We start from the raw sequence: 19,543 nt of genomic DNA on the forward strand, positions 1-19,543 counted from the left end.
AGTTTTCAGAGAGGAACAGGAAGTAGTGAGCAGCAGAGGGAGGAGCTGAAGGCTACCGAGACAGTTTCATTTTCTCCCAGCATTCACACATAACATACACCGTACGTAGGCTGAGCCGGGAAGCTTTTATCGACATCCACTTACAGGTAAATTATCTTTATATTTTTTGTCATCTTGCCATTGAACCGACAGCTCTTTATATACCCTGCAAGTTCCTCTGCTGCAGACTCTGCTTGTAGATCAGGAGCACAGTGAGTCATTTGTCTACTGTGGTTCTTTAAAACAGTTTGATTCCTCACTTTGTGAACCTGATGAAAACTGACAGAAGCATGTTATTGCTTCAAGGGTAACTGAGAGCAATAATTACCTTTTTCATGCTCTTGCCTTTGGTATTTAGACGGAGCTTACCTGCTCATATGAAAGAATTGGCAGAGGAAAGAAGAAAGAACAGGCTGCACAGATTAGTCAAAGACAGAGATTTATTGAATGAGGAATATCTTATGTATGTGAGTCTAAGAAGCTCAGGGTTTGTAGATAAACAAGAAATCAATGCATGCACAGTATGTAGATCATACTGTGGCTTTAAACGGAACTGCAGAAGAGTCATTATAGATTTGGGTTTTGCAGAGCACTAAATGTCATTTTAATTGAGAAAGTTGCTTTACACATGGATAAATCAGTTGTTGCTTAGTTAACAATTAGAAATCCAAATAATGTGTTGTAAAAGTGTCCATTGGCAAGGACAAAGGAATCAAAATTTCACCCTGTCACCCTAATCCACCACATCTCTCAGGTATCTGGTATCATATTCCTTTCGCTCATATTTGTTTGTTAGGCACTTGTGGTTCTCAAGTTGAGTTTGTTTTTTTTAAACCATATAGTCTGTCGTAAAATGTGGTTCAGAGATTCATGCTCCCCAGCTTTGTTCATCCTTTGACTTTTCATCTACTGCAATCATCAGGTCAGCATTTTAATTCATTCAATTCTTTGGCATTTGTGGCATTCATGCTAATTAGCAAGTGTTAGCATGTTAGTATGCTGAACTAAGATGGCGAACATGGAAAACATTATACCTATATCAGCGTGTCAGCATTTTAGCATGCTGACTTTAGCATTTAGCTCCAATGCCTGCTGAAGTGCCACCTCAGGCTCTTCATGTTGTAATGAAGAGTTTGGACTGTAGTGAGTACACTGTTTTTCATTCAAATGATAAGGGATAATGTGTTTGAACATGTATGATACGTGTAAGTTAATAAATTCTTTCTCTCAAATGTCAAGAGGAATATGGGCACCAAATCCTTCTTCCCATTTCAGTGGAAAGCTATCTAGAGAATCCTTTGTAGTAGTAGTAATATTGTTTTAAGACAATCAGCTGCTTCATGTCTGGTCTTGTTTCAGTCCCTAACATCAGATGATACATCAGAAAGTGAAGATGGGAGTCGGTGAACACGACCAGCTTGAATAAAACTTAGGCGCATTACCTTGTCTGTGAACGTGACATTTCTGTCACATCAGATTTTCATCAACACAATGGACTCGCATGATCCCACGCTACTTCACAATGTCATCAGACAACATCTTTGGTAAATGTTTTGTTTGGGAGAGCTCAAGCAGCAGAAATGACTGTGTAATTTTCAAAGCCACATTAAATTTAATCTCTCTGGAAAAGTTTTTGTTTTCAGTGTTTGAGAGGCAAGACAAGTCTTAGCAAATCAAAATATATATATTGTACATCTTTTTGTCCTTATATAATAAGTGTAGTCTTGTATCTATTTACTTCTAAATGGTGTGACAGAGGAGCGAGTCTGCTGACATAACTTGAGTTGGAGAGCAGAACATCCATAACTGGTGTGTAATTGTATGTTATTACCTGTAAGTTACATACAATCTCCTTGAAAAACAATGTCTAAATCAATAGCTCCACCTCCTGCTGTAGACTGAATTTTCTTTGACAGTTGGGTATATGGATTAAACAACAGGACTGTTTTTAAGGAAACAATCAGCCTGTCTATTAATATGTGAATGATGGGCTGTAACTCAGTGATATGTTATAGCATCAACACAAATTATTGATGGATGAATTACGTTCTCACTCACCTGGCTCAGCATTACAGGCCATCCTGATTGGATTTGGAGAGACAGTTCTGTGGGAAACTTTCTCGGCAAATAACTTCACATAACATCAGTTCAGTTCACCTGAGTGCCTACAAAATCACCTGAATTAAATTCATGTCAGCCCAGTTCAATGCAGAGCCAGCTGCTGATAATTATAGTGGACCTGTTCTGTCTTGAAAACAGTTATTTAACAGTTTGTCTCTGGAATCTGCTGACAGTGAGGTTTGGAGCTATTCAAAAAGTCAGGGACATTCTTTGTAGAAGTGCCATATTGTGCAAGCCATCCTATTTTCACATTTTACTATTGTACTGTTCAGAAGCAGATATGTCAAGACCTCAGCAGGTAAAATTGTAGCTATCTGCATGGATAAAATTTACTATCGGTGAGAAGAGAGAATTTAATTTTGTGGTTTAGATGAACTAACTAACTAAAAATATAAAGTTTATCCTGCAAGTTGCACTACATGCTTGTTAATGGATGACAGGTTTATGAGACATGAGAACCATTTGTTATGTTGTGATAATGAGATAATTAATGGCTCAGGCTGGAGTATATTTGTCATACCAAAAAACCAACAACAGTCCATTAGTCAGTCTCTTAATACTTCTAATTAATACTACTATTGTCTGTCTGTAGCTGTCAGCTCCAAGCCCTTTGGTTCCCACTGAAGATTTTGGAAAACATCTCATAAACAAATTGTTTCATTTAAAAAAGGCTAAAACAGCTGGTTATTGTAGTTTTTAATCAAACAAGGTGGAGGAAATAGAATATTTGTTGGGGACTATTTTCAGTGAGATTAATCTACATTTGGTGCTGTAGTGAGTATTTGTGGCAGCAGGATGGAGTGTGTGTGACTGAGTCAGAATAAACAACAGTGTGTTCATGGTGATGAAGGAACATGGCATGTTACTTTTAGTCCACTACATTTATCTGACAACTGCAGTTACTACTTACTTTACTTTGGATTTTACAAACAGAACATGTGATCACTTTCTAGAATATGATGCTGTACTACAGATTAAACTAACTCTATATAAAGTACTTTTACTTTAGTATTAAATACAGTTCTTGTTAATACTCTTGTACTTTTACACCAGCGAAACCTTGAAGGTAGGACTTTTGTTTGTAAGTATTTTTACAGAGCAGTAATGCTACTTTTACTTAAGTAAAAGATACAAGTACATCTTCCTCTGCTGCCTTGAAGTTAGGTTTGTTCAGTTTGGTTCAGTTATTTCAGTTAACAACTATGGCTCAGTTAAACTGTATTTGCATCTCTGTCTCTCCAGTCGGTCATGGACTTTGTAGATCCCATCCTGTCCGTTGCCTCGCAGATCTACGCCTTGGTGGAGAATGTGAAAGCCAATAAGAAGCGCTGTCGGCGTGTTTCTCATAGAGTCAAAGCCCTGGAAGAGCTGGTGAGGTCCATGAAACGCAGAGAGCAGGGACAAACCTCTGCTGACATAGAAAAAGCTCTGAAGGAGCTCTCCATCACTCTGAAATCAGCACAGGAGCTCATCAAAAAATACACTTTGGCCAGTTGGGTGGAACGTATTCTGAACTCGAGCAGCCATGGAGACGAGTTCAACAGCGTGAACGAGCGTCTCAATGATGCCTTCCAGGTCCTGTCTGGAGCTCTGCAGGTGGAGCAGGGGAATATGCTGTACCAGGTGTTTGAACTGACCTCCAGAGAGAAAGAAGATGAGTTGGACAGGAGGGAGGACGACACAGAGCTGAAGAAATGTAAGGGAAACTAATGCTTACTCTGTAGAGTATGTATTTTCCTTTTTAAAAACTTGTTTACAATTTGAGAGTTTTCACATCATCAGACAACTCAAGACAGTTGTGTGATTTCATAGCTGGTTGTGTGAGGATTAAGCATACAGTTATTGCTTTGTTAACATTGATAGATTTTTTTTCCCCTTGAATGAATGTTTTTGGTCATAGTCACAACTTGGATGTTGAAAGAAAACTTTACTAGTCAGAAACTGGTAATGATGATAGCTCAGATATGACATGCTACATTAGCTTCATTACCACCAGAGGAACTTTGGGGTCTTGAGTAAAGTTGCTGTCCCTCCAAAAATGTGACAAATTAAGTAGTACATCATTAATTGGCCGCAGACTGCCTAGTCGTGATGTTGACCTTGCAGCACTGACCGTTGCTGGTTAAAAGTAGGACTTAAAAGAATACTGTGTTTCTTGGATGGGATGTAACTGAAATGAAATTTCCCCTCCGGGGGACTAATAAAGGCTCTCTGATTCTGATATATTTATTGGGCAACTAAACAAATAAGAAGTCAGTTGAAACAGAAAGAAACATCAAAGGACATAAATTCTGGCCATTAAATGTGTGTCTTTAATTGGTGCTAGATGCTTTAAAACATTCGTCAACAGGTCAAACGGAAGCAATGTAAGAGGCTTTCATTGGTTTAATATAACTTTTAAAGAAGCTTTCACAATTAGCGCAGACAGTTTTATCCAAAGTGATGTACATATGAATTCACACTCCGATGGTGCAGCAGCGGGGGCAGTTTTGGGGTTCAGTACCTTGCCCAAGGATACTTAGGCATGTGGACTGCTGAGGCCAGGGATTGAACCATTGACTTCCTGATACGTGGACGACTGCTCTACCTGATGAGCCAAGGCTGCCCCTTTGTCGTTCAAATGCAAACTTCAAATTTAGGGACATTACACAAATGCCATTTCTGAATACCATCAACTTCCCTATAATTTATCTGATCAACACTGTTGTGGTGTGGCAGGAAAGCAAACATGAACGAGATCGAGTGACTCCGTCCAGATAATGTGTTCAGTTCAGGAACTGTTATTTTGCAGTTACTGAACCTTGTAGCTCGTCTAGGTCCTGACTGAAATGACCTCATGTAAAAAAACATTTACCTTTTTATTTTCTGACTCCCTAACCCTAACCAAAAATGACTAAATTTAACATGTGAGTTCTGTAAGTCCTCATTAAAAGGACATGCCTGTGAAAGATCTGGTGGGGAATTTAGGTAGGATAGGATTCAGTATCTGTTTGTTTGTTCCGCAGTGCTCCTGGATTACATGAAGAGCCAACAGGAGAAAACAGATACCATGCTGAGAGAATTTCAACATGTCAAAAACAACGTGGAAACGGTTGTGGAGATCTGTGAGTACACCAGAACACTTTAATATATTTCAGCATGATTATGGTAAGAAAATAGAAATGTACAAATTAATGCATCAGTTTTGTTACTGCAGTTAGTACTACGAACTATATCAGTAGAAGTAGTTGTTGTACTAGTGAAATTCCTGCTGCATGTGGCAGGGCATCTAGGCCATGACAGAATTTCAGCCAAAAAAGACAGCCCCACCTCCCTGATGAGCTCAACAACTTCTACACTCACCTCAGGTTAGGGTTAGCGGGACAACACACAACCAGCCACCAAAACTGCTCCCCACCCAGATGAACAGCCCCTCACACTCTCCATTTATGACGTATGATCTGCACTCAGCAGGGTCAACATCTGTAAGACTGCTGACAACAACAGATTTATGCCATTCAATCCTGAGGTGGACATTTTTTGGCACTGGAGTTATTATGGGCATTTGAAGCATGAGGGAACTTCATACAGCTCCAGTGGCTTGTTGAAAATCAATGTGAAGACGGGTGCCAGCTGATCAGCACAGACTTTAGGACTGGAGGGGGACACACCATCAAGGCCTGAAACCTTCCTGATCATCTGTCTGGAAGAGGTGACACACATCCTATTCACAGATCCTGAGTGCTGGTGGGGGGTCAGTGGTGCAGGGGGTATGAACGGTTGGCTGATGTCTGAGCCAGGGGGTTATTGATGGGTGTAAATGTGGGCCTATTAAACTTGCAGTAGAATGTGTTCAGGTCGTCAATCAGTACATGGTTCTCAGCTTTGTGGGGGGATGTTTTCCTGTAGTTGGTGATGTCCTGCAGTTTCCTCCAGACTGACAAAAGGCTGTTAACTGAAAAGCTGGCCTCCAGCTTTTCAGGGTAGCACCTCTTTGCTGCTTTAATCTCCTTTGTCAGTGTATTTCTGGTTTGGTCTTTGGACTTTTTTGCATGTGCAGAAGGTTTTAGTTGCCATGCACAAATCCTCACAAAAACTAGTGTAACTTGAGATCTCCACAGGGTACATATGCAATGAATGTTTACTCCATTCTCCAAGCGTCTCCAATCCCCACTGGTTGAATTTCAGAAACAGACTGTTTTACCTGCTGAGGTTTGTTGACTTGCTCAGATTGTGTTTATTTGGCCATTTTTGTGCTTCTACCATGGTTTAGTAGGCTCATAGTTAAATAGTTTCTTTTGTTGTGTGTTTTAAATGTGTTTATTGCTGATCTATGATAGGGAGTCTACACAGCATGTTTTATTTTGAAAATTTACTGAATTCTCTACTGTCTGACTTCCTGTCTGTCTTGATCTGTTCTGTGCAGTTGATGTGTTGTCCATTAAATATAATTCAATTCAATTCAATTTTATTTGTATAGCACCAAATCACAACAGAAGTTGTCTCAGGACACTTTCCATATAGAGCTGGTACAGACCAAGCTCTTTATCTACAGAGGACCAACAATTCCCCCATGAGCAAGCACTTGGCGACAGTGGCAAGGAAAAACTTCCTTTTAACAGGCAGAAACCTCAGACTGAACCAGACTCTGGGTGGGCGGCCATCTGCCTCGACCGGTTGGGTGAGAGAGGAAGAGCAAGAGAGGGAGAGTGAGACAGAGAGAGGGAGAGAGACAGACAGACAGACAGACAGACAGACAGACAGACATGCAGTCACAGTAACAGTGACAGTGGATGTAATAACAGCAGTAGCAGTTGCAGTGGATGTCAGGCAGGGCCAAGGCAGGAGACGCAGCTGAAATCCACAATCCAGATTCAGACACTGTCCATGGGAACCTGTGAGACGACAAAGCACAGAGACTCCGGGGAAGGAGCTAAGTTAGTAACACGCCGTGGTAGGACATGAGAGCCTGCAGATGGAGAGGGACAGAAGGACAGAGGAGCTCGGTGTGTCTTTGGATGTCCCCTGACAGTCTAATCCTATAGCAGCATAACTAGGGGCTGGTCCAGGACCAGCCTGAGCCAGCCCTAACTATAAGCTTTATCAAAGAGGACAGTTTTAAGCCTACTCTTAAATGTAGAGACAGTGTCTGCCTCCCGGACAAAGACTGGAAGATGGTTCCACAGGAGAGGAGCTTGATAGCTAAATGCTCTGACTCCTGTTCTGCTTTTGGAGACTTTAGGAACCATAAGTAGAAATGCATTCTGGGAACGCAGTGTTGGAGTGGGGCAATAAGGTACTATGAGCTCTTTAAGATAAGAAGGTGCCTGGCCATTTATGGCTTTGTAAGTAAGGAGGAGAATTTTAAACTCTGTTCTAAACTTTACAGGGAGCCAGTGCAGAGCGGCGAGTATTGGAGAAATATGATCACTCTTCCTGGTTTTTGTCAGAACACATGCTGCAGCGTTCTGGAGCAACTGGAGAATATTCAGCAACGAATTTGGGCAGCCTGATAGTAAAGAATTGCAATAATCCAGCCTGGAAGTTACAAATGCATGGACTAGTTTTTCTGCATCATTTTGAGACAAAATATGCCTGATTTGAGACATGATGTTTACATTTTACAGTGCCCTGACTGTTTTGGAATAGGGGTTGTACATTCATCACGTGACACTAACTCAACTCCAGATATATGATCATGTTGCTCCATAACTGCTGGATGTGCAAATAAGTTCTATATATATATCAACTTTAAAGGTGATGATGTAACAGTATTGTGTTGACAATTTGTGTCTGCTGCCCCAATGGTTATTCTATTTCCTGAGCCACACTGAAATTTTTTTGTACAGTGAATAAGCCCCGCATCACTAATGAAGTCATCCGGATGATCAAACCAGATGAGCTGAAGTACGAACATCCCAAAGTGCCCTTCATGACAACATCAACCTCAGAGGTCTACAGAGGAGAGTACCGTGGATTTTCTGTGGCCATCAAGAGATACACTGACCCTGTGAACACCAGCCCAAGGTCTGTACCACATTTCAGGACAATACTGAATTTAAACAAAAAACCTAATTGTTTTTAATTGGTCATTAATACTTTGTGATTTTATTTTTTATTTTTCTTTCCGTCATCATTTGTGCCTGCATAAGGTCTGGATTTGTTACAGCCAGGACCTCCCATTATCTGTCAGCCTTGAGTTCATATGTAGACAAAAGACAAACTGGAGTTCTTTCTGTGATGTTCTTCCTGAAATGTCCTTTTTCCCTGGTAAAGTTTGGTTTGGGGTAGTGTGTCTGTATTGAGGATGTTGCATGCTGTAGAGATGGTAAAGCCCTCTTTTTATTTGTAATAATTGGTCAGTTTATGCTTGAAAATACATATTTCATAGAACTTCATGTCCAACCTTTTTAGACATGTTCATACCTAATCCTAAAGAGCACATTGGAAAGCGGAATGGAAAGCCCGGTGTCATAGGTGGAAGTGGAGATGGTGGTAGGCGGGGGATAATATTGTTTTAATGTGAGGATAACATTGCACATTTTCGGATTGTTCTTTCCTGGTGGGCATTCGTGATGTGTGCAAGAAAAGTGACAGAAATAATGTCTCTCTCAGGAATGCCTTCAGGAAATTTGTTCAAATTGTTGCAGAAATTCCCCTGGATTCAAAGATGAACTGATTAGGTTTTGGTCAAAGGTCACTGTGACCTCACAGAAACACATTTTTGCACATAAAATAAACTAATTATGACAAAATTTCACACAAATAGATAAAATGATGAAGTTATCGGAATCAGAGTCAGAAAAAGCTTTATTTACCCTTTATTGCCAAGTACAATTTTACACATATGAGGAATTTGCTTTGGTGAGGTTGGTGCTTGACGCATCTACTAAAAAATAAGCTATTAAAAAGTGAAAAAAATATAACAATATAAATATATACACAAGTATGTTTTTTTTTTTTCCCAGAAGCAAGAAAGAAGTACAAGCTGAGTGTTAATGTAACGCATAGCGTTATGGCAGTGTCAATGTGACAAGTAGGGGCAGAGGTGGAGTGTGAAGAGTGTCGGGGGGGTTCCAGGTCTTGTTGATAAGGCTGATAGCAGATGGGAAAAAACTGTTCTTGTGGCGTGAGGTTTTGGTCCTGAAGGACCGCAGCCTCCTGCCAGAGGGGAGTGTGTCAAAGAGTTTGTGTCTGGGGTGGGAGGGGTCAGCCACAGTCTTTCCTGCACGCCTCAGGGTCCCGGAGGTGTACAGGTCCTGAAGACGCGGGAGATTGCAGCCAATCACCTTCTCTGCAGACCGAATGACACGCTGCAGTCTGCCCTTGTCCTTGGTGGTGGCAGCAGCGTACCAGATGTTGATGGAGGAGCTGAGGATGGACTCAATGATGGCTGTGTAGAAGTGCACCATCATTGTTTTTGGCAGATTGAATTTCTTCAGCTGCCGTAGGAAGTACATCCTCTGCTGTGCTTTCTTGATTGGGGAGCTGATGTTCAGCTTCCACTTAAGGTCCTGGGAGATGATAGTTCCCAGGAAGCAGAAAGACTCCACAGTGTCAATAGTGGAGTCACAGAGGGTGATGGGGGTAGGTGAGGCTGAGTTCTTCCTGTTGTCCACAACCATCTCCACTGTCTTTAGAACGTTGAGCTCTAGGTTGTTCTGGTTGCACCAGGTCACCAGATGGTCAACCTCCCACTTGTAGACGGACGCGTCTCCATCAGAGATGAGTCTGATGAGGGTGGTGTCGTCTGCAAACTTCAGGAGCTTGACGGACTGGTGACTGGAGATGCAGCTGTTAGTGTACAGGAAGAAGAGCAGAGGAGAAAGAACGCAGCCCTGAGAGGATCCGGTGCTGATGGTCTTTGCATCAGAGATGTTTTTCGCCAGCATCCTGCACTGTTTCCTGTCAGACAGGAAGTGTGTAATCCACCTGCAGGTGGAGTCAGGCACACTCAGCTGGGAGAGCTTCTCCTGAAGCAGAGTTTGGATGATGGTGTAAAAGGCAGAGCTGAAATCCATAAACAGGATCCTAGTGTCGGTTCCTGCAGAGTCCAGGTGCTGGAGGATGAAGTGGAGGGCCAAGTTGACTGCATCGTCTACAGACCTGTTGGCTCTGTAGGCAAACTGCAGGGGGTCCAGGAGAGGGTCAGTGATGATTTTGAGGTGTGAGAGCACAAGGCACTCAAAGGACTTCATGATCACAGAGGTCAGGGCGACGGGTCGGAAGTCATTAAGTCCTGTGGTCCTTGGCTTCTTGGGAACAGGGATGATGGCTGAAGACTTGAAGCAGGCTGGCACGTGACATGTCTCCAGTGAGGTGTTAAAAATATCTGTGAACACAGGAGACAGCTGATCAGCGCAGTGCTTCAAGGCAGATGGGGAGACAGAATCTGGTCCAGCTGCTTTCTGGGGGTTCCATCTCCTGAAGAGTCTGTTGCCGTCCCTCTCATGGATGGAAAGAGTTGTCACTGAGGTGTGTGTGTGTGTGTGTGTGTGTGGGGGGGGGGCTTTAAGGTGGGCATTGGTGGAGGTGACTGGAGCTGGAGCTGTTGTGAGGTGCTGCGGGGGATGGTTGTTAGCTGAGGACTGGTGTTGGAGCTTCTCAGAGTACAGTAGTTTAGCCTCTTTCACCGCCTTGCTAAACTTGTACTTTGCCTCTTTGAATCTGTCCTTGTCCCCACTCCCGAAGGCCTCTGCCTTTGCCAACCTTAGCTGTCAGAGTTTGGCTGTGAACCAGGGTTTGTCATTGTTGTAACTCACCCTGAAGCGTGATGGAACACAGCAGTCCTCACAGAAGCTGATGTAGGACGTCACAGCCTCCGTGCACTCATCCAGACTGTTGGTAGCAGTCCTGAACACATCCCAGTCAGCAGAATCCAAACACGCCTGGAGATCCTCCACAGCCTCACTGGTCCACTTTCTTGATGTCCTCACTACAGGTTTGCAGAGGTTTAGTTTCTGCCTGTACGCAGGAATCAGGTGGACCATGACGTTGTCAGAGTGGCCCAGTGCAGCACGGGGGACGGCGTGATAAGCATCCCTGACTGTGGTGTAACAGTGATCAAGAGTATTCTCCTCTCTGGTCGGGCAATTAATAAACTGTATTTAAGGAGTTTGTGAGTGAGGGTACCTTTGTGGTGTGCTCCACACACAGTATCTGGTCGACGAGCATGCGCTGCACGTCCTGCACGTTGGCCTGCAGCGGGATGTAAATGCCGACCAGAATGAATGACGCAAACTCACAGGGTGAATAAAAAGGCTTACAGTTAATGGTAAAAGATTCCAGGTCAGGAGAACAGTGCTGTTGCATCACTGTCATGTTGTTGCACCAACCACTATTGATGTAGAAACAGATTCCTCCACCTTTAGTTTTGCTGGAAAGTTCCGTGTCTCTGTCCATGTGGTGGAGTTGGAAGCCAGCCAGCTGCATCGCAGAGTCTGGTATTAATCCACACAACCATGTCTCAATGAAGCACAAAACCGCAGATGAAGAAAAGTCCTTGTTTTTAATTCAATTCAATTCAATTCAATTCAATTTTATTTGTATAGCGCCAAATCACAACAGAAGTTGTCTCAGGACACTTTCCATATAGAGCTGGTACAGACCAAGCTCTTTTATCTACAAAGAAACCAACAATTCCCCCATGAGCAAGCACTTGGCGACAGTGGCGAGGAAAAACTTCCTTTTAACAGGCAGAAACCTCGAGCAGAACCAGACTCTGGGTGGGCGGCCATCTGCCTCGACCGGTTGGGTGAGAGAGGAAGAGCAAGAGAGAGAGAGTGAGACAGACAGACAGACAGACAGACAGACAGACAGACAGACAGAAAAGCAGTCAGAGAGAGAGAGAGAGAGAGAGAGAGAGAGAGAGAGAGAGAGAGAGAGAGAGAGACAGAGACAGAGAGACAGACATGCAGTCACAGTAACAGTGACAGTGGATGTAATAACAGCAGTAGCAGTTGCAGTGGATGTCAGGCAGGGCCAAGGCAGGAGACGCAGCTGAAATCCACAATCCAGATTCAGCCACTGTCCATGGGAACCTGCAAGACGACAAAGCACAGAGACTCCGGGGAAGGAGCTCAGTTAGTAACACGCCGTGGTAGGACATGAGAGCGTGCGGATGGAGAGGGACAGAAGGACGGAGGAGCTCGGTGTATCTTTGGATGTCCCCCAACAGTCTAATCCTATAGCAGCATAACTAGGGGCTGGTCCAGGACCAGCCTGAGCCAGCCCTAACTATAAGCTTTATCAAAAAGGAAAGTTTTTACCAAAAACAGTTGCAATTTCTCCAATTTGTTGGGCAGTGAACACACGTTAGAGCAAAATATTACCGGTACTGCTGTGCATGGTCTGCGCTGGCAAAGACGCACAAGCGCACCGGCCTGTTTTCCTCTCCTCCTCCATCCAAAAGGTCAAAGGTCAACTTCACAGTGGCATCATTATGTTGTGCAGAAACACACCATAACTTAGGAACAGAAGGACAGATTGTGGCCATTTATCACATTTCAATCCATTTTTCCCAGCGTTCCATACACTTCTCCAATTGGAGTCTTAAAGTAAAAGTAAGTTTCTCCATACAGTAAATTTCATGAATGATCCCGTGCCACTGGATCAATGTTGGAGGATCCACTTGCATCCACCTTCTTGTTATGGCTTTCCTACCACTAGCCAGAAGAATCTTCAACAAGTATCTGTCCTTATGCAGGACTGTTTTCGGAATTTTGCCGAGATATAAAACAACAAAAGAAAATTCCAAATCCACTCTTATAATTTTATTTATTTCGGTTAATACCTCCCTCCAAAATAACTGGATTTTTGGACAGGACCAAAAAACATGAACATGGTTAGCCATAGGGGTTCCACATTGTCTCCAACAAAAGCCTCGGCTCTGTGTGCCTGTTCGTAGTGCTGTTAATTTAGGAGTTATAAAAAATCTCACTACATTCTTCCAGCCGAACTTATTTCTGTGCCTTTACATGTGAAAAACAAGTGCAACACTGCGAATGTCTTCCAGGAGAGACTTGTTTTACAAAGGCAACTGGACTTGCCTGGTGATCTTATCAAGAGTCATCTTGAGTTCTAGATATTGCATAAATTACATTTTGAATGTGGTACTTTTACTTTTCACACTGTGGTAATCGTACTTTCACTTAAGTTTAAAATCTGAGTACTTCTTCCATCACTATCAGTGACTGCTGCATTAAAAATTGACCTCACGCTTCATATTTGGACACGGCCTTGTATATTATTGTGTATAGATATGTGACATATAATAACTGTCCCATATTCAATGTCTACATAAACATTTTCTTAATATGTAGGGAGGTGCGGTCTGTTTTCAATAAGGAAGTTGAAACCATGAAGCGGTTTGAATCCCCCAACATCCTGCGAATGTTTGGCATATGTGTCCAAGATGAGAATGGTGAGTGAACTGCAGCATGTGAATCACAGAATATCAGACACATTACAAGTTTCGAATGATAGGAATGTGATTTTCCCTTGTGACTGCCTTTAGCACCCAGCCCTCAGTTCCTAATCATCATGGAGTACTGTGAGAAGGGAAGTCTCCGTCAGGTTCTAGACTCTGAGTGCAAACTCTCCTGGACCAGGAAAGCTTATATGTGTCTGGATGCAGCACAAGGACTCTACCGGTCAGTCTACAACTACAGAAAATCTATATGTGGTTCACTGACAAGTTTACATGGTGTGCAACAAATGATGAAACAAATGAGGAGGGCAAAGAGAGTGTTGATAAATTTGCTGGTAGGTTATATGTAGAATAGAGTAATATATAGAAAATGTATTGAAAACATCCTCTGTCAGGGCTGTTGTTTATGTTGTGATATTGATATACGTTGTTATAAAATATATATATAATATAAGTTGTACATTATCCAGACAGAAATGTCTGTTTATATTTAACCATTTAAGCTGCTAAATATTCCACTTTCCTCACCAGCTGGCAGAGGGAATGAGTCACACATGTGTAAGTCACAAGGTAGCTTCAAGTCACTGTGCTGAGAGTCATGTAAGTCAGATCAACTCCCTGCTACAAGTCAAGCAAGACAAGTCAAGTCATTGCTCCGATCAAGCAAGTCAAATCGCATGAAAGTCTGATGGTCTACACATTTAAATCAGTTAAAATCAGTGGTCATGAAAACAAAAAACTTTTGTAAACCTGTTCTTACATCTTAGAAATCATGCTAATATTTGACACTTTGTTTTAATCAATAACAAGCCTCTTAAATGGATATGAATGAAGAGTGCCCCTAAAAAAGTTTGCAAGATTTTCTGTTAGCCAACAATTAGTAGTGATGGATGAAATTGGATGTTGTGGTTATTGTGTTTTTGAGTTGCAGACCTTAATATCATCAACAGTTGAATCTTTGAATTCACATTATTATTATTGGACTAGCTACCACTATGATAACTCGCTCTGCTGGTCTTCTGTGTCCTGGGTTGCCAGCTGTGTGCTCTTTGTGCTTGAAATCAGCCAGTCATGTTTCAAAAACCAAACATATTTCTCAACTCCTAGAAATAAAGCAAATATTCCATAGAAAAGAAATCTTTGTTTCAAGTCATCTGTGTCAAGTCATGAAAACCAAGTCAAGTCTTTTGTCATTGATTCTCACTCTCTCAAGCCCTCAAATATGTCCTGACTTGAGTTCCCCTCCTCTGCCAAGTAGTTTTTAATTGTGTCTGTTTGCTCTTTGGTGCTGAGCAGGTAGTTGATAGTCATTTGATTCAATGTTAATATAATATATTGACAAGTGTAGCTTCAAATTACATTCTACCTGTATGAGTCATTGTTTATGATAGAAGATATTATCATAATGATTACCACTGTTGTCTCTTAGACTGCACCAGACTGAGGAAAAATCTAAGGTTCATGGATGCATCAACAGCAGCAAGTTCCTTGTGGCTAAAGGCTACACAGTCAAGGTACTGAGGCCAGCGCATGTTGGGACACCCACCACTGAAGGTCAGGATTTAAGGGGTTGGTGATGATGAGTGAAATCTTTACATGAATGTTGCCTTTCAGCTGGGAGGTTTTGAGCTGGCCAAAACTGAGACATCGCTGAAGAAATCATCAAAGGACAAAGAGATAAGGTCTCTGTGTTACTCCCCCCCTCAGATACTCAACAACATAAACCACGTCTACAGCAAAGAGTGTGAGATATACAGGTCAGATACCAACCATGACTTACTCTGCACATCTTCATGATTTTAAAATGATGTTTTTTTTAAATTATGTGGGTTTATCACATATTGGGTAATAAGAGAGGCATCAGTGTGGTGATTGATTAAAAATGCTCAATGGTTTGTGGCTTTCTGAGAAGTCATATTGTTGGCAGTTATTAATGCAAAAACTTGAAAGGAATCTTTAAAATTAAGTTTGCAGTTTTGAATGGTATGAAGTTGTTAATAAATAAGTTTTGGTTCAGATACTATGTAGCTGTTTTATAAAGCAGACAAACAGGTCATTAGAGCAGTCTTCCTGATGAACGAAAGACCTAAAAAGACAAATCAAGTAAACACCAACTTGGCAACCGAAATGTTGTCCTTATTGGTTTATATAAAGCATTAATAAGTGTTTTAGTAATCATAAATAAAGAGACTAATTACATTTTTAAGATCCACCTTTTTAGACAAGCGTTTTCTGCAGTGAAGTTGTTCGTATTATTTTTGTTTCTTACAAAAATTGTACTGCTGAACACAAGATGTGACCAACTTCATTGAAGTCTTTTGTCATCATCTGTTTGATGGAGGCTTCAAATATCCACATCACACGTTTAAACTTATTCAGCCCTCTAGTGTCAGACTCTGCCAAACAACATTCTGTATGGTAAAACATATTTTTGAGTGGAAGGAGACTTGAATGAAATATATAAAAAAATGTCTTCACTAACATGGAAATGTTGTCTTTTAGCTTTGGAATTGTCCTGTGGGAAGTTGCAACCCGTAAGAGACCTTTTGAAGGTGTGTATCTTCAGAACACAGCATTAAGTACTCACCTCATTTAGACTTGATAGGCAGGTGTTAAATTTGGATGTTTCCTCTTTTACTGAGAACTGCAGCTGTGGTGAGCATGAAGTCGTGTTGCTAAAAATGGGTTCAAAGTGACATAATTTTCCATCCATTTCAGTGATAGAGGCAGGTTTTGTCAAGAAATCTTGCATTCCGAATGACTGTAATTTATGGTCATTGCTATGTTGTCATGTATTTTTCTTATTATTCATGTATTTATATAGTGTCATCCAATAAGAGCAGTTAACTCTCTATTGCAGTGGTCCCCAACCACCAGTACCGGTCTGTAGGACATTTAGTACCAGGCTGTACAGAAAGAAGAAATCCTTTACTTTATATTTGTTATGCTATTTTGATGATTGACAATCACACTCTGAAATATGTTTTATTTTGAAAAATGGATTATGTTTTAATAACATTTTCCCTCTTGATGCGCTTGACATGTACCTGTTTGAGTCACATGATAAAAAAGAAATTAAGCTTGGTGTAAGATCACCTATCTCTGCTTTCAAAAGAGTTTGAGCATTACTTCCCAACCACAAAAGATCCAGGAAATGTGAAGGAATGGATCTGCAACTCATTTGTAAACATGCCTGGTGCAAATGATGGTGGCCTTAAAAGTATGTTTGAGTCAAGTCTGCCAGCATTTTGGATTAAAATCAAGGTAGAACATCCAGAGATCGCCACAAAACAATAAAAAAAAAAACTCCTTCCATTTCTAACATCCTATGTTTGTGAAGCTGGGTTTTCTGAAGTGACGGCAAACAAAGTGACGGAGTGCGGGGAACGCACTTTAGGTCTTATTGTCTCCCATCACCCCTAGGTGGGACTGTCTTGTTGCAGAGAAACGAGCTCAGGGTTCCCACTGACTGTATTATTCATAAATGTTATTTTAATGTACTTTGTGTCCATTATTATGCTTGTTGTATAATTCTATGTTATTTCTCTGTTATCCCCCCATTGCCAGTCTATGAAATGATGTCTTACATAAAACCGGTCTGTGGTGCAAAAAAGGTTGGGGACTGCAGCTCTATTGCATGGGTTCCATTTAGACAAAAATAAAACTTACAAAACTGCAAATTACAGAGAAGGACATAGTTGACAAAGCAAAATTTACATTTTCCATGTATTAATTCTGCTTGGGGAAAGTACATTTTCTACACTGTTGTTAGTTTTTTTCATTACATACACAAATAGGCCTGCAATACATGCACAGACAGGACCTATAGACATGCATTGGTGGAGGGATGCCAGAGTGACGGGAATGCCACATAATCACTGATCCAAGCAGTTAGGAGGTCAGTGCCTTGCTCAAGGGCACTATAGTAGGACCATGGGGACCAGCACTGTGCCTAAAAATACAACTAAACTATCATTGTGAGCTTCTACTTGTGTTCTTAATGTGTTCTCACTTTTTCTCCAGGTTTGTCGAATCAGGATATCTATCAGAAAGTGTGCAACGAGAAATTTCAGGAGCCGCTCCCTGACAACTGTCCTGAACCATTGGAAGATCTGATCAACGCCTGCCGGGCCTATGATAGCTTCCAGAGACCATCTGCCGGAGGTAAATCACAGTCAGTGTCATCAAAATGATTGAATAGGTTTCAGTACAGAATATGTAAGTCTTTATATGGAAAGTTGGTGTTTAAGGGAATGAAAAATGTTCAAGCAGCAAAATAGGAAAACTCGACTTTAAAAGTCTGTTCAGTGTTTGAAAGCACCAAACATTGCCGAGTGTAACATGAAGTTCTAACACGCTGTTGTTTTACATACATTTCTTACATGCTCACTCTGTTGTCCTTCTTTCTATCACCGGTGATCATCATTATGTAATTAAGAATATATATATATATATATATATATATATATATATATATATATATATATCACATAATATAAAATGTGTTGTTAATTCTTTGTCTTCTACAGTGTTGGTGGATAAACTGCGCAGCGTGGTGGCACAGTTAGAGGAGCAATAAAAGTCTTCATCCTTCTGGCTCTCCATTAGCAATGCTCAGGGTTTCTGGTCATCACTGGGCAAAGTACAGTTATAAAGTCATAAAACAAGCTTGTGGGCTGCTGAAAATGTAATGTATGTATTTGTATGTAATCGACAGAAAAAGTTTACAAGGCACTAAAAGCCAAACATTTGCATTTCAGTTCATTGTTACTCTTGGACAAGTGTGTCATACTGTTCAAATAAGGGATGTGTTTCTAAAAATCAAGTCTTAGCAAATTCATTCATTTAGCAAATTCGAACAAGTCTCTACTATTGTACTTGAAGTTGGTACGGCTGTTAGTAATGCCATAACATAATTATAGTGGCAACAAAATGAAATAAATGTATTCATTCATTCTATTGATTACTTGAGGGAGCGAGCTACCCACTGAACTGATAATATGCTGACATGAAATGCATGCCTGTCTACAGACCAGTCAATAAGGTGAGGCAGCCAACATATGTTATAACAGCAGGATTTAGTAATGTTCTTAAGTGCAAGCAATGTGAAACTAACCAAATCAAAAGTATGAAATGGAACAAACAAATGAACCTTAGGCCAGACTGTCAGGTGTGAAAGGACCCTTAGCCTTTATGTTTACCATGACCATAAATTCTCTCTGTGAATAAAAGTGGTGTTTGATACGTGAGTGCTGATGTTTAAATGCTAAAATGTGCCTAATGAAAATAAGCAAACCAATACATTGTCATTCAGTTTTTACCAATTAATTTTTTTTTATTCAATAATACCATCTTGGATTAACTTCACACTACTGTGGCTCAGACAGAATGCTATCTATCTTTCAGAAAGTGCTGCACTAACAAGTGTGTTTCTTTTTTTGTTTCAAAATGTTACATCTATGTTTGGTGAATCATCACAAAATGGTATTACTTTTTTCTATTGCCCTTATATTGTTTTTAAAAAATGTTGTTATATTGATTATGCAACCAGGGTCTTCGCTCAAAAAAATCCCCACAACCCTTAAGTTTGGAGTTTGATAATTGTTGAGCTTCCAACTAGGTATTCCTGCAGATTTCTTTTTCTCCTAAAAGCTGCAATAAATCTATAGTCATGCAACAATTCATTTCCTGTTATGAAGTTGTTTGGTTTATTCCTGATCAGTCTGATAAATTTGACAGCAGATGATGAATGTGTGAAATGACCATGTAGAAGACACTAATATGGTTTAGGGATAGGATTTCCTCATGAAAGATCAAGAGTGCCCTCTTGGCCTGGGGCACGGGCTCTCGGGGGCTCAAAAGATCTTTGATCCTAAAAAAATACTTAAAAGCCTGGCCAAATGTAATGCCCAGAGATGCATGGTGGATTGGGCAATGGTGCAGGCAGGCAACGGGCACTTGTATATTTATTTATTT

The 19,543-nt window shown here is 41.0% G+C and overlaps 1 protein-coding gene across 1 annotated transcript; it reads left to right on the forward strand.

Moving 5' to 3' along the window:
* On the forward strand, positions 1–19,260 carry LOC139337790 (mixed lineage kinase domain-like protein). Its single transcript, XM_070972555.1, has 11 exons — positions 1–146; positions 3,403–3,856; positions 5,166–5,264; positions 7,989–8,166; positions 13,461–13,561; positions 13,655–13,790; positions 14,997–15,081; positions 15,182–15,324; positions 16,070–16,119; positions 17,591–17,731; positions 18,097–19,260. Exons 2-11 carry the CDS (start codon positions 3,409–3,411, stop codon positions 18,144–18,146), a joined length of 1,431 nt encoding a protein of 476 aa, XP_070828656.1. The 5' UTR covers positions 1–146; positions 3,403–3,408; the 3' UTR covers positions 18,147–19,260.
* Positions 19,261–19,543: the final 283 nt, after the last annotated feature.

Source organism: Chaetodon trifascialis, chromosome 10 (genome assembly GCF_039877785.1).
Source record: "Chaetodon trifascialis isolate fChaTrf1 chromosome 10, fChaTrf1.hap1, whole genome shotgun sequence".
NCBI lineage: Eukaryota > Metazoa > Chordata > Actinopteri > Chaetodontiformes > Chaetodontidae > Chaetodon > Chaetodon trifascialis.

What these genes read in the sequence shown, in the direction of transcription:
- LOC139337790 (XM_070972555.1), top strand. Translation starts at nt 3,409, where the DNA reads ATGGACTTTGTAGATCCCATCCTGTCCGTTGCCTCGCAGATCTACGCC. An exon ending in ATGTGTCCAAGATGAGAATG is followed by an intron (nt 13,562 to 13,654) that starts GTGAGTGAACTG and finishes GACTGCCTTTAG; the next exon opens with CACCCAGCCCTCAGTTCCTA. An exon ending in CTAAAGGCTACACAGTCAAG is followed by an intron (nt 15,082 to 15,181) that starts GTACTGAGGCCA and finishes GTTGCCTTTCAG; the next exon opens with CTGGGAGGTTTTGAGCTGGC.